At 38.4% G+C, this 13,594-nt stretch overlaps 1 protein-coding gene across 1 annotated transcript; it reads left to right on the plus strand.

Moving 5' to 3' along the window:
* The first annotated feature begins 1,425 nt into the window (after positions 1-1,425).
* Positions 1,426-7,425, plus strand: stx19 (syntaxin 19). Its single transcript, XM_010730477.3, has 5 exons — positions 1,426-1,579; positions 3,487-3,791; positions 4,105-4,341; positions 4,692-4,904; positions 5,928-7,425. Exons 2-5 carry the CDS (start codon positions 3,570-3,572, stop codon positions 6,162-6,164), a joined length of 909 nt encoding a protein of 302 aa, XP_010728779.1. The 5' UTR covers positions 1,426-1,579; positions 3,487-3,569; the 3' UTR covers positions 6,165-7,425.
* The last annotated feature ends 6,169 nt before the right edge of the window (positions 7,426-13,594 follow it).

Consider the following 13,594-nt stretch of genomic DNA (forward strand, 5'->3'; position numbering starts at 1 on the left):
TTTCTTTTCCAGTGGCTCTGTCAAAGCCTCTCTAAATTCTACACACGGAGGAAGGAACAATTAAGAAATGTTGAGATGAGATCCACTTTGCCTCAAGGTCTGAGGAGGTTGTCATTATGACAGAGTGGGAGTGTGTGTGTGAGCAAATCCTATTCAACCTATTCTCCTTAATCAGTGATGCCAAGTAGAGAATCATGAAAAAAAAAAAAAAGGAACGACTACAGGAAAGGTTCATTTACAATACAGTTAGCTTGTTCCCTTGATGCTGATAAAGGTGGATTCTGACACTCCGAAAACCAGTTTTGCTTTGTTGTCATAATATCTTGCCATCAGGGATAGATAACTCACAGTTAACACACTGCTGCTGCATTATTACAGACATAGAGTAGCATCTGGTGCCACCGAGATAAAACTTTACCAACAGCATTCTGCATAGTCATCATATGGTTAATGTGCTTTTAATTTTTTACTGAAGCAGCACACCACCACACACTGGAAATTATTTGTTGCTAGTGACATTGTCAAGAGCAAACTTCATTAATCCAGTTTTGGTCAAACTTTAGTTAAATGACCTGTAGGTTATGAGACTATTTTGAATCAATTGAAAATAACAAAAAAACTAAGAAAAACAAAACATAAACAACATAAAACTCATAAAATAGCTGATCCTTTACTTTAAGTATACCCTACCATGCAACAACTGGCCAACACACTTACAATGCTGTAACTATATTTTGAAGTTATGGGGTTCACCCCACAGTAGGGAGGAAAAATTACAGAAACTCTGCAACCAGCCTCCAAAGTTTCAAGTGACGAAAGGCTGAACTCTTGTCCCCGACTAACTCCTCTCATCCTCGAAACTTGTCTCTCCTCTCTCCCTCTGACGCTGTACTTCAAACAGCTTTGCACAGCATGTTATGCCGCATAGCAAAGAGTGACTCCGTCCCTTACCATGTTGAAAAAAGGCGCCTGGGTGTTAGAGAGCTTGTCAGTAGAAATCTGTCAAAAGTACTCAGTGGAGTCACTGGAGCCTATGGAGTACAATACCCCCAGACTAAGAGGGTTTTACCCCATGAACCCAGACACCTCACAGAAATGAACTTTGTAGATCAGAAACCCAACGCTCTGGTTGACACCCTAACCACATTCCCCATTGTTTGGCTTTTGCAATGTACACAATACACTTCTATTTGCTCTTCTCTAGGAATGAGCCAGAGGGTAGAGTGTGTGAGCTCCCTGTGCGTGTCTCCCTACCCATTACTTAATCACGTCACCTTTCATTTCTTTGGATAAGTAAATAACCCTCCAGTCTGCTCCTTCTCCTATTGGCTTATATCAGGCCTATCTCCAAAATAGGGGAGGTGCTTGAAACTGACTCAGCCAGACTTCTTAAAAAACTTTCCCTGCTTGTGAGTGTAACTGTTCCAAGTCACAGCTGATGAGCGTCAGGTGAATGTAAAGAGATCTGGACATGACATGATGATATTAAAGAATGTGTGAGCTTGTCTTGGATTACAAACCTGGTTAACTCTGAATGGAAATACTCAGCAGCCTGTGATGGAATACTAATAACATTAAGGTAAAATCCTCAATTCAGATTGAACGTTTTCTACTGTAAATGTGTGTAAAAGTACCTACACTCATATGCTCATATAGCCTTTTTTTGTAGTTTTTCTATGTTGTTTGCTATTTGTTTATCATAGTATGTAGAATGTGTTGCCTGAACATAAAGGTGTGAGCAAAGCAGGAATAATACCTTGGAACTTTTAGAACACCTTAAACAGAACTTATTCTCTTTGGTAAAGTTAAAGGACCAGCATGCATAGCGCAATTGTATTTCCTGCGACAAAATACAACACTCCCACTGTTCCACCTGCATGGAGATAAAAGAATAAGAAGAACATAACATCTCCTTCAGAAACACAGACAAAGGAGCAGATGGGCAGCAGCGAGAAAATATTGGCTTGTTTTAGAGAACAAAACGTTCAATCACAGAAAGAGAGGCTAGTTATTTGTGAACTCTGCTCCACTTCTTCCAGGTTTTTAGAATAAACACGGGAGAATGTGCTCCCAAATCCTTTGAACAATTTTTTTAATCGGCTCTTCTGGGTCGGGCAGGTAGGGAGAAAGAGAGAGAGAGAGAGCGAGTGAGTGAGAGAGAGAGAGAGAGAGAGAGAGAGAGAGAGAGAGAGAGAGAGAGAGGAAAAGGAAAGAGTTCAGCCAAAAAGACAAAAGATACTTTTAGATTCTTTGAGTTCTGAGAAATTTGTAACAGTTAAAGCGTCCTTTCTCCCTCTCTTACACACACACACACACACACACACACACACACACACACACACACACACACACACACACACACACACACACAAAATAGGGTTTTTCCTGTTTGAAATCTATCCAGAAATGGGATAGTCTCTGATTTGAAATGCTCCACTTCTCAGCAGCCAAACACTCCCCCGACACAATCATGTGCTTCAAAAAGATTATGTTTAAGGCCTTTAAAATCCAAATCCTTATGTTACTAAAGCAGTTTTGAATTGGTATGGTATGCCCCTTTAAGTGTAGTGGAATTTGTGGTTGAAGGCATTTAGGATATCAGGTTTTAATCATAAGCACCTTGTTTACTTTGGCAGATAACATGCTGGTGTTAGGACCGAAATATGTTTAATATTCAGCTATTGTCGTGAAGATATCTTTTTTTTTATTTAAAAACAAAAAAGAAACAACAAAAAACAATCAGATCTGACATATTGTCTGTTTCTCATGTTTATCAAGGTCACTTTTCCTTTGCTTGGCATGGTTTAAAATGTGAGACAGCCTGGTATATTTTCGACTCATCTTTTTGCTGAGTGTGTTTTTGAACAACAAACAACCCACTCAGTTCTCATGGGAAATGGAACCCGAGTCAATTTGACTGATGACGCAGATAAACTTTCTGCTCGTTCGTCTCATGTTGTTTCTCATACGGTTAAAAATACATCTCGGTGTTCAGCAGAGTGCAGATATGGTTCATCAGTTATGCTCATATCCGGACAAATGAATTTATAGTCATGTAAACAAACACCGATCTGGCTTTGATTTACACTGGACACACCAAAGTACGCAGTCCTGTACGTCAGTACATCTGGTTGAACTAAAGTGAACTAGTCCTGTACGTCAGTACATCTGGTTGAACTAAAGTGAACTGTAGTAATTTGTAAATCAATGGTTTCCTTTGCAATTGCAATTGTAGCTTTACTTCAACCAACCCTGTTTTCAGAGTTTATATATCAACTTCATTGCTAAGTTAAAAAATTAAAGGTCCATCAGTTGCTGATTGCACCCATGGCTTCACCCTCTCCTTCCAAATTAATATATTCATTTTGATCTTCTGTTTTAATATCAACATATTCCAGTCTCTCTGATTTATTCTTGTTGTTATCAGCTGTAACAATCCATTTCACTGACAGGAATCATTAAAGTGTCATGTTATCTTCTTTTCAGTCTCCTCCCATCAGACAAGAACTCTACGCACAATAAAAACTTTTGTGCACTGATGAGCCAGCTTCAGTGAGGGCTTTTCCACAATGAGGGACCGTTTGGAGGAGCTGCAGCTGAAGGCTAGAGACTTTTCTGAGGCAGAAAGTGAGAATAACAGCCCTTTCTCAGCGGAGGGTGATAATGATGACTCTGTGGCGGTCGAGGTCATAACGCCACAGGCTGTGGTATTCGAGGAGGAGCCAATCATTGAGAATTTTCTGTCTGAGGCTCAGCAAATCCGAGATGATATCACGGTGCTGGATATAGAGGTAATTTGTTTGGAGGGTTGTTTTGTGGTTTGGAGTATACATTTATTAATGAATTACAGGTCTATTTATTAACCTTATTAACCACTGCTTTTGCTTTTAATAATTTCTTTAATTATTTTGGAAATGTATTTGAAGTGTTAAAGCACTCTTGTTTTAATTGCAGTTTTAATGGCATTAAAACTCCAAACTTGACTACAAGAATAGGATATTAAAATTGTACCATCATGCAGTTTCTGGTTGCATTTCAGTCAGAAGTGATGCTGAGCACAGATTTTTATTTTTATTTTTATTTATTTATCTCAAATACAAACAGGTCCTTAAGTTCACCCAGCAGCAAAGGACCCTGGTGGCAACAATGCGTCGTTTCAGCGTGATGAAAAAGGAGAGCAGCATAACCCGGGATATCAAGCTCCAGGCTGAAAGCCTCCACCGACGCTTAGATGCCCTTTCAAAACAGGTCCAAAGGACAGAGGACCTGCAGGGACCCACTGCTGTTACAACAAGAATACAACGCTCCCAGCATGCAGCACTGTACCGCAAATTTCAGCAGGTCGGCAAGATGATGCTATTACTCTGCTAGGGGAATAATAATAAAAATGTATTCATGGTTTGAAACAGGATAAAGCAGGTCAAAGTTGTCACAACAGATATGATGTATTTTAAAATGAAAAGTGTTTTGAGGCCTTGCCATTCTCATTGTAAACAGACAAAGATATAGTCAGGTCATGAAAAGAAATGCATATTAAGACTTATTAAATTTTGGTTTGTGCCAGAATTAGCCAGAAGGAATCACTTTTGCCTGGCTAATTTATTTTTTATTATTTTTAAATTATTATAATAATAATTTTTTTTTTCCTTTCCCCTCCCCCTCTTCTCTATTTTTGCTGTAATTATGTCCAGGTAATGCTGCAGTATAATGAAGGACTGCTGACCAAGCAGGACCGTTGTAAGCACTTCATTATTCGGCAGCTGGAGGTATCGGGAAGGGACGTGACGGAGGAAGAGGTGAATGAGATGGTGGCCACAGGAAAATGGGAGGTCTTCAATGAGAACCTGCTGAATGATGCCAGAATCACACGGTCGCAACTATCTGAGATTGAACAGCGACACAAGGTATGGAAAATGACCGATAATATTGTCAGGTTGAACGGTTGCAGACTCAAATAACAAAAGCCTGAAACTACAATCAGCTCAAGCAGTTTACTGAACCGGAGAAGATGTAGGAGTGCAGGATGGGATGCAGTGAGGATTTCCAGGAAGGTGCAGAGTGGTGGTGGCAAGGAGGTGCTTTCTGCACCAAGACTGACCTGGATGTGGTCGGAGAATGGTAGGCAGAATTTCTGGAGCACAAGGAGATTAAGGTTAATTCACTATTAGAGAATTATAGGGTATTGTGCATTATAATGTTAAACTTAAATATGAAGGTTAGTGTTTTTTTGTTTTTTTATAATGATAGCTATAGCTGGGAGTCTCTTGTCTGAAAGCTTAAATATATCCAACTAGTCACTAAATATTATAGAAAATCAAAGGTTGAAAAATCAACACCCTTCAGTGCCACAAGTTTGCCACAAATGCCTTATTCAACCTAAATAACCCCAGTTGATGCTTATTTGGTTAATCCACACATGCACCTCAATCCTAACAGCTATTTATTCTGTTTACAAATTGCACTCATTACATTGGCATTTGTCTAATAGCATGGATGCATAGAACTCATGGATGGATGAGAATGTTGCACTTCACTCTCATCTGAAACATTCGATGATGGCATGTCTCACATATTACACTATCTGACTGACACAAATAAAGTAGTAGGAATGGAAATAAATAGAATAAAAAATTGAAAATATTTTTTCTAGGGTCAAGCTGAGGAAGAGGGAATATTGGCACTACTTTCTAGGCTCAGAAAACGTTGATTAAAATGAACTCCTTGGGATAATATATGCCAGAGCCTGGAGGAACAACAAAAGTATAAAAAGGCGATGTTCATGTAATTTCAGTTCCCAGGTCATGCTGCATAAATCTGCCTCCACAGTGTCTCCTAAGCCTTCTGGTTCTCTCTTCAACCACCTCCAGCCTCTGACTAATGTTTCTCATATCTGCAATATTAATCCTATTATCCTTCACCACCAACAGGAGTTGTTGAGCCTGGAGAGCAATATGAAGGAGCTGAGGGACCTGTTCATGGACATTTTCATGCTGGTGGAAGAACAAGGAGCCTACATTGAACACATCCAGACCAATGTGGAGAGGACACAGGATTATGTGGCTACATCTAATGAGAAGTTCAAGTTGGCAGCCAGATACAAGAAGAAGAACCCACTTCGACAGCTATGCTGCTGCTGCTGCCCTCCCTGGAGATGCTGCTTATAAGACATATGCATTTTTACCACAACGGTCATTCCAAAGAAGGTTTTACTTTGAAAAGTCTCACTTACCTGTTGGGTGGTAAGCAATGTTGGATTCAAGTACCATTAAAGTGAAGGTTATGGTACTGCACTTTTTGCTGTTGAACAGAGCGCCAGTGAAGATGGATTCAGCAGAGCATAGAAAACAATTAGGAGGAAAGGCCAGAATTGGTATTTGAGGCACTTGTTTCTTTCAAGAGGATGTGAGGCCACTGCTATTGGAAGAGACAGTTCAGTGAGTGCTACTCACCAACACTGCTGCTTATTGGAGACCTTCACTGTCATTTGACAGAGGTCACAAACAAGGGAAGACCACTGTCTCTGCCACTGCTAGATCAGCAACACCGATATTTCAGCTTTTTTTTTTTTTTTTTCTAAGTCTCATCTCTAGAGCTCAGGAGCTCTAGTTAAAAACCACTTATTTTTTTATACAGTAGGAGCATTTTAAGATATATCTGTCTTTTTTATCTTTTCTTCTCAGCACAAACTATAATTTAACGTAGCAGAGAGAGATTCTCTTCAGAGAGATTATTGAGCCATTATGTATTTTATTTTTGATCTGCATGCCGATGGGAGAGATAAATAAATTAATTTATATTTAAGAGCGGGAATTCAATTTATCAAATGGAACTGTTACAATGTTGAGATGACAAGCCTTGGCATTCATTATGTATCATTATTATGATATTAAAATTAATATATATCACATGAAAAAGGAAACAATGGCTTTTAATTAGGTGGAAAGCTCCCACCTGAAAAAGGGAGAGAACAAACTAAAATACCGGTAATATGTTACACCCATTGACAGGTACTTGTCTCCTGTTTCACCTTTTACTTAATGATGAACGGTAAATACAAACTTTCTGTATTTTACCCCACTGGGATATTCGGTAATTCGTCTTTCTCTCACTTACTGGTAGTGGGTGAATTCTGAACAAGTCTGTCATCAGTGACAGTGATGTTCTTTCATGACTCAGTGACCTATGGTGTCTGGTTTCTGGGACAAAATACAGGTGAACTGGGTGTGCCAGAGCCAGAACTGGAAAATCTGGTTTGTATTCCAGGATGGCTTCTGTATGTTCATGTAGGGAACAGTGTGTAAACAGAACCGTTAACCTCACGCACATGGTAAGAAGACCTGCCTCGGTTAAATAGTCTTATCTTAAAATGAAACGACTACTAGGTGTGCAAAAAAATATAATCCTATGAAAACCTTTAGCATGTTATAAGGGTAAAGTGGTTGTAAAACAACCATAGAAATGCTCCAAAAATATTTTTTGTCTGTCAACTCTCATGTGGCCTTACATAAACACACCCGTCAATACAGTGCTTGAATTTCAAGTTCATTTCCTTTCCTGTTTACAAATCCTTGTCAAACTATATTCAACTTTATATTTAATAAATACACTGCAAAGATGTTATTTAATGTTCAAACTGATAAATGTTTTTCTATACAGAAAATACTCATTTTAAATGTTATGCCTGCAACATGTCTCAGAAAAGTTTGGACAGGAGCAAGAAAAGACTGGGAAACTTATGGAAGACTCTTGCTCTGCATATTTAAATGAATATAAAGACAAACAATTATACGGTAAACAGGTTATTTGGGAAAAGGTCATGATCATGATTGGGTAAGAAAGTGATACTTATAAGGCTCAGTCGTTCACAAGCAAGGATTGGGGTTTTTGAGGTTTACCACTATGTAAAAAAAATTGTGGGCAAGCAGCATAAATCTCTCAATTCGAAGGAATTTAGGGATATCTCCATCTATAATCCATAATATCATTGAAAGATTGAGAGAATCAAGAGAAATCTCTGCAGGTAAGAGACAAGGCCAAAAAATGCCCATGACCTTTGATCTCTGACATCAAAACTGACATCACTGCATAAAGGTTATTACAACATGGGCTCAGGAAAGCTAAAACAATGTTGGTTTGTCACTGAATTTCAAAATGCAAGATAAGACTCTACCATGTAAAGTGAAAACCAAATATCAACAACATCCACACATCTGAGATGAACTGATAGAAAGTGGAGAGGTGTGTTTTTAGAAATCTACCTCATGTCCTCTGGGCTAAAGAGAAAAGGACCATCAGGATTGTTACAAGCACAAACTCAGCATATGTGACGGTATGGTGTTGTGTTAAAACCCTGACATTGGTAACTCGCACCATTTTTCCTGTGCATACAGGTTTAGGAGCAACATATGTTACAATCTAGACAATGTGTTTTTTTCAGGGATGTCCCTGTTCATTTCAGCATGACAATGACAAGCCATACTCTGCATGTATTACAATAGTGTGGCTTTGTAGTAAAGAGTGTGGCACATTAGGAAGTGCAAAATATGGCAACGGGGACCCTGGACTGCTCAGCAACTTGACTCATTTATAAAGCAAGATTGGGGAAGATTTTCAATTTCATAACTCAACATTGAGCGTTGTCAGTTTGCAAATGCTTAGTGAGTGTTGTTAAAACAAAAAGGTGATGTAACACAGTAGTAAACATGTCCCCGTCTCCTTTTTATGAAACATGCCGCAGGCTTTAAATTCAGAATGAGTGCCTATTTACAGTAGTGTTGGGAAGTTCAAGTCTTTTAACTGAATCTGATCACTTACTCTCAAACGGTAAATTGAACAAATCTTTTCACGAAATCATTTCGTTCGTTTCGTTCATTTTAACAAGTGCAGCTGTAGCCGCCTTGTGGGCGATGTAAACATGACAAATGAACCGATCCGTAAGAAAGAACCACTGTGCTTACTGTTCGTCACACAGGCCTGTGGCTGTCACGTGACAAATGAACGAGAGACTCAAACTTGAGGATGCACAATTGAGTCGTGAACTAATTTCTGTTTCCTGTCCTGACTGAGCTTATGCAGCTGCCATAAGGCGAGAGAACATACTGCAGGAGAATGAACACATCACTTACTGAGACTACTCATTACTCCTGAGTCATTTAAAAGATTAGTTCAAACTGAACGAAACGTTCATGACCAACACACCACTAATTTACACAAAATGTTTATCAGGTTGAACAATAACTATCTTGTCTTTGTACTGTATTCAATTGACAAAAGGTCCAAAAAAAAAGAAAAGAAAAAACTTTTAATTTAGCATTTTATAGAGCATTCCAATGTTTTTCAAATCAGGGTTGTATGAATATTCAACAAACATGGATCCACAAGCTTTGTAAGTTTGTCTGAAATTGCCATATTGTTCTGAAACACAATCCACAATCCATCTGTCAACCCACAACCTGCTTCCATGGGCATGTGTGCAGCTGCACTCTGAGAAGACTGACCGGCCAGCTAACTTAATATTACCTATTGCTGATGTGTCAGGGTAGGATTAAAGAAAAAAAAAAAAAGCAGAGTCGAACTGAATAGTTTTTATTTCTAATACTGTATATCTGCCCAAAGCCACACACAGGCATACTTACAAGCATAAAACAACAATACCACACACCAACAAACAGAAAAACCTCATGTGTTTTGTAATGTAAATGCTGGCAGGTATACTGCTCCCTCAGGCCTAGTAGAGGAACCAGGTGTGAGGTGTTCTGCTGAACTGACTGCAAAAGTCTTTCTTCTGTGTTGTTTATGAGTCTCGCTCTGATTAGAACTAGATTTTGAAACAAAGACATAAATACATGAAATATGCCAATTTGAATATGTAAATCTAATAACAATACATTGTAATTCAGCGCAGCATAGTTCCTGCCTCCCTCTGGACATAGTGAATAAAAATGAAGCACTGCTGCAAATTGCAGGGTTCTTGAACAGCAACAATGCCATCCAGTGTTCACTGAGATAATTGCCAGTTTAAAAAGTAGGTTATTATTTAATGTTTAAACTGTTAAAGGACATATGATCATATAAATATGTCATTATGTAAGTGTCATATTTGGAAAACATAACTGAGCAGCATGGATTTCACTTTCCTAAAGGTACTTAGAATAAAAATATACATATTGTTGAGTCATTATAAGTAGCTCATGGAGGTCATTACTCAAAACAAGAGAACACTTGGCAGAGTCCAGCCTCTACTTGTGAGCGCACATGCTTCTCTGCAAAAAGAAAGAACGTATCTTTATTTTAATATTTAATCACACTTCTACAAAAGTCAGAAGAATACAAATAAACAAATCATTATTTTACGAATGTCTTCTCATGAAAAAAAAGGGTCAAACTCTTTTCTCTTGATCGTGCCTAAGAACGACACAAGCTGAGTCCGTCATAACACAGATAACTGTGAGATTTTCTTCCAATACGCTAATAACAGAGCAGCAGATTTACTATGTGTGTCTGCAGACCTGAGAGAAAACTTCTGCGTTTTATATCAACCCGTCCTTGAAAACACCAAGCCATGGGAGACTGCACAGTGCTCAGTTTAGAAACCTCTGGACATCTGACCCCTAGACAGATCACCCAAAGCCACCCCATCAGCCAGAGTCACCGCAGGCAGGTCAGCAAGAGTCACTAGCACCTCTCTCTCTCTCTCTCTCTCTCTCTCTCTCTCTCTCTCTCTCGCTCTCTCTCTTGCTGTTTCTCTTTCCAAGAGTAAGTGGGCTGCTCTTTTTCCAGCTACACCCTGCTTCACATTCAAACAGTTACACACTGTGGGAGCTGCCCTGTACAACAACAGTTTTCTGATGTTTATATGTTCCACTGTGGATTCATGTTGTTTACCCTAAGCTCCAAAGTTGTTATCCAGTATTATATCTGAAACTACCTAGCCTCGAGCAAATAGTTTGCTCTTCTTGCTATCCGAATCAGATTGAACCTTTGACTCTCAGACCACATTTGTGTTTTGACTAGCTGCGCTACTGGCTCTGCACATACACAACACCTGTTCCAAGATGTGATGACCAGAAGGCAACAAGGCATCCCTATCAACTCTGCACACAATGTTGGAGAAGGCAACAAGGCATCCCTATCAACTCTGCACACAATGTTGGTTATATTTTAAAGGGCTCTGTATAATATTTTGGCTATCAAGTGTTGGCTATCAAGTATATATATATATACCATTATATATGTGTGTGTGTGTGTGTGTGTGTGTGTGTGTGTGGAAAGATTACTGTAATTGAGTTTTTGTGAGTTATGGCTTTTTATTTAAGAAGTCACTCATGGATTTTTCATTTATTTATTTATTTATTTTTACTTTTGTAAATGCACTTTACACATTCAATTCAGCAACCACATATCCATCATAAGTACTTTGCCCACTTTCCAGGCTAAGCCCATCCATCACGTTTGATTTAATGACGATATAAACATCTCAGACATACAAGAGTTTACAGCACTGATCATGGCTGACAGAGATATAGTGATGTCTGCATATGACTATGTACTGTAGGCATTTCTTCTATCTGCTCTGTCAGTCACAACGTGGATCCCAAAGACTTTCTCCAAATGTCTGAACAACATCAAAGCAGCCCTCCTGTGAATAACACCAGCTGTGGTTATAGAGAGCTGACATTACTTTACTGCCTGGTTTTATCACTCCCATCAAAATCTGAACAGAGAGATATCAAGACCCTAAGAAAGTGATAAATCAAAGAAACTGTACAGTGAGTCTGGCAACAGCAGTAACAGAGAGAGTACCAGCAATGATACAATGGTTACACTGATTTAGAGTCCTAAATCTGCACAGTATAAATCTTATTTCATAGTCGGATGAAAGTTTTTGAAAAAGTTGAAACATGACTTTCATATTGTTGACTGATTCTGGATTGATTCTGAGTCTAATCACCTGGCCAGATGATTCTGAGCAATCAACCTCTTATGACAGTGGAGCTAGTGGGACTAAAAAAAGTTTTGTGTTGTTATAAGTAGGAAGGATCAAACTGTGGAAAACAGTAAAGGAATTAGACATGTAGTGGTAGTCTTTTTGTTGAGATGCATAACATATAGCTGCAATATCCATGGTTTGAATCCAGTCTCTACCCATCTTTCCAGTGTATATTAATCTGTCAATGGCACAAAAATGTCTTAAAATTAATTCCAAGAAAAGAAACTGAACTACTTTAGAGGTTGTTTATTAACATACGTATATTTTGATTGCAAGTAACAATCAAGAATATATGCTCATATGAAAACAGTAAGTAAAACTGACTACCATAGTGATTATATCAGAAACTAAATAAACTTTATTGGCCAAGTATGTTTACACAAGCAAGGAATTTAATTCTGGTTTCTAGTGGCTCTCACTGTAGTTATACACAGATCCAAGAACAATGTTCAGCTAAACGGGAGAGCGAAAATGAGCATTTGTCATGAATATACACACATGCAGTATATATAGCAATAAATGGACAACAACATACAATGTCTAATATGCATGTTTCCATATAGGAATACACATGAAGCAAAGGTGTATAAATGTGCTGTGATAAATATTGAATGGGTAATGTGATAAGTTACTTTGCCTGGTTTGAATTACATTTGGCAGTGATGGACGCCATGTTACTTATTGCACTTGTTATATTAATCTGTAATATATATTATTTGTAAGTCAAGTGGATGTTAGAGTAACATACATATTATATACTTTTACCAGCTTTTGTATTTTGCAGACATATTAGAGAGTGAGGTTAATCGAAGTTATTTCCAAGGATATGTAGATAAAAGACACAGAAAGGATTATAGGATTATGGCCACAGGAATGTTGCCATAAAGAAGCAGTGAGATCTTGACCTTTATGCTTGTAACCCCTTGTAACTTTCACACATCTTGCAACTCCGACTCTGTTATTCATTTCAAGAAGCTCTTAACAAGAGCCTGCTTGAGATGCCATAGCCACCCCTGTTTTGTAAACCACCTAATGACAAAGGTGACTGTTATTTATTACCTATCGAAGGATGAATGTTCAAACTTAAATATTCTGTCAGAGTGATATATGAGCTTCAGTAATAAGAGCTCTGGGAAGATCGGAGCACGATATCCGTGTGTAAGCCATGTGTGTAGATCCCATGCAGATAGAGTGAATGGTAATAGACACATATGTGTGTAGCTGCTACACTGACTTAAAAGATATTTTCATCTTTTTTGACAGGCGGGTGGATGAATGAACAGGGGGTTTAATGCTCAGCACATGTGAAACTGGTGTAAAACAAAAGGGAGCATTTTAAGTTTTGTATGTGTATGTCAGCTCACTGTTACACATTTTTGTTTTTATGAAGTCTTTTTTTATGCTGTGAAGTAAGGACGGAAAAACAGAATGCTCTTGCTGTACAGTACATGTACGCTGTGACACTCGCCATGTGTCATTTCACCAAGATTAAATTTAGATTTGGATAATTCAGCAGGATTTTTTCATATTCAGGTTGGTCTTTGGTTATTTTCACATACTTGGCATACATTCAATGTGCTTAGACTCTTTCCTCGTCTCATGTTC

This window comes from Larimichthys crocea, chromosome XVIII (genome assembly GCF_000972845.2).
Source record: "Larimichthys crocea isolate SSNF chromosome XVIII, L_crocea_2.0, whole genome shotgun sequence".
Taxonomy (NCBI): domain Eukaryota; kingdom Metazoa; phylum Chordata; class Actinopteri; family Sciaenidae; genus Larimichthys; species Larimichthys crocea.

What these genes read in the sequence shown, in the direction of transcription:
- stx19 (XM_010730477.3), top strand. Translation starts at nt 3,570, where the DNA reads ATGAGGGACCGTTTGGAGGAGCTGCAGCTGAAGGCTAGAGACTTTTCT. An exon ending in TCACGGTGCTGGATATAGAG is followed by an intron (nt 3,792 to 4,104) that starts GTAATTTGTTTG and finishes AAATACAAACAG; the next exon opens with GTCCTTAAGTTCACCCAGCA. An exon ending in AGATTGAACAGCGACACAAG is followed by an intron (nt 4,905 to 5,927) that starts GTATGGAAAATG and finishes CACCACCAACAG; the next exon opens with GAGTTGTTGAGCCTGGAGAG.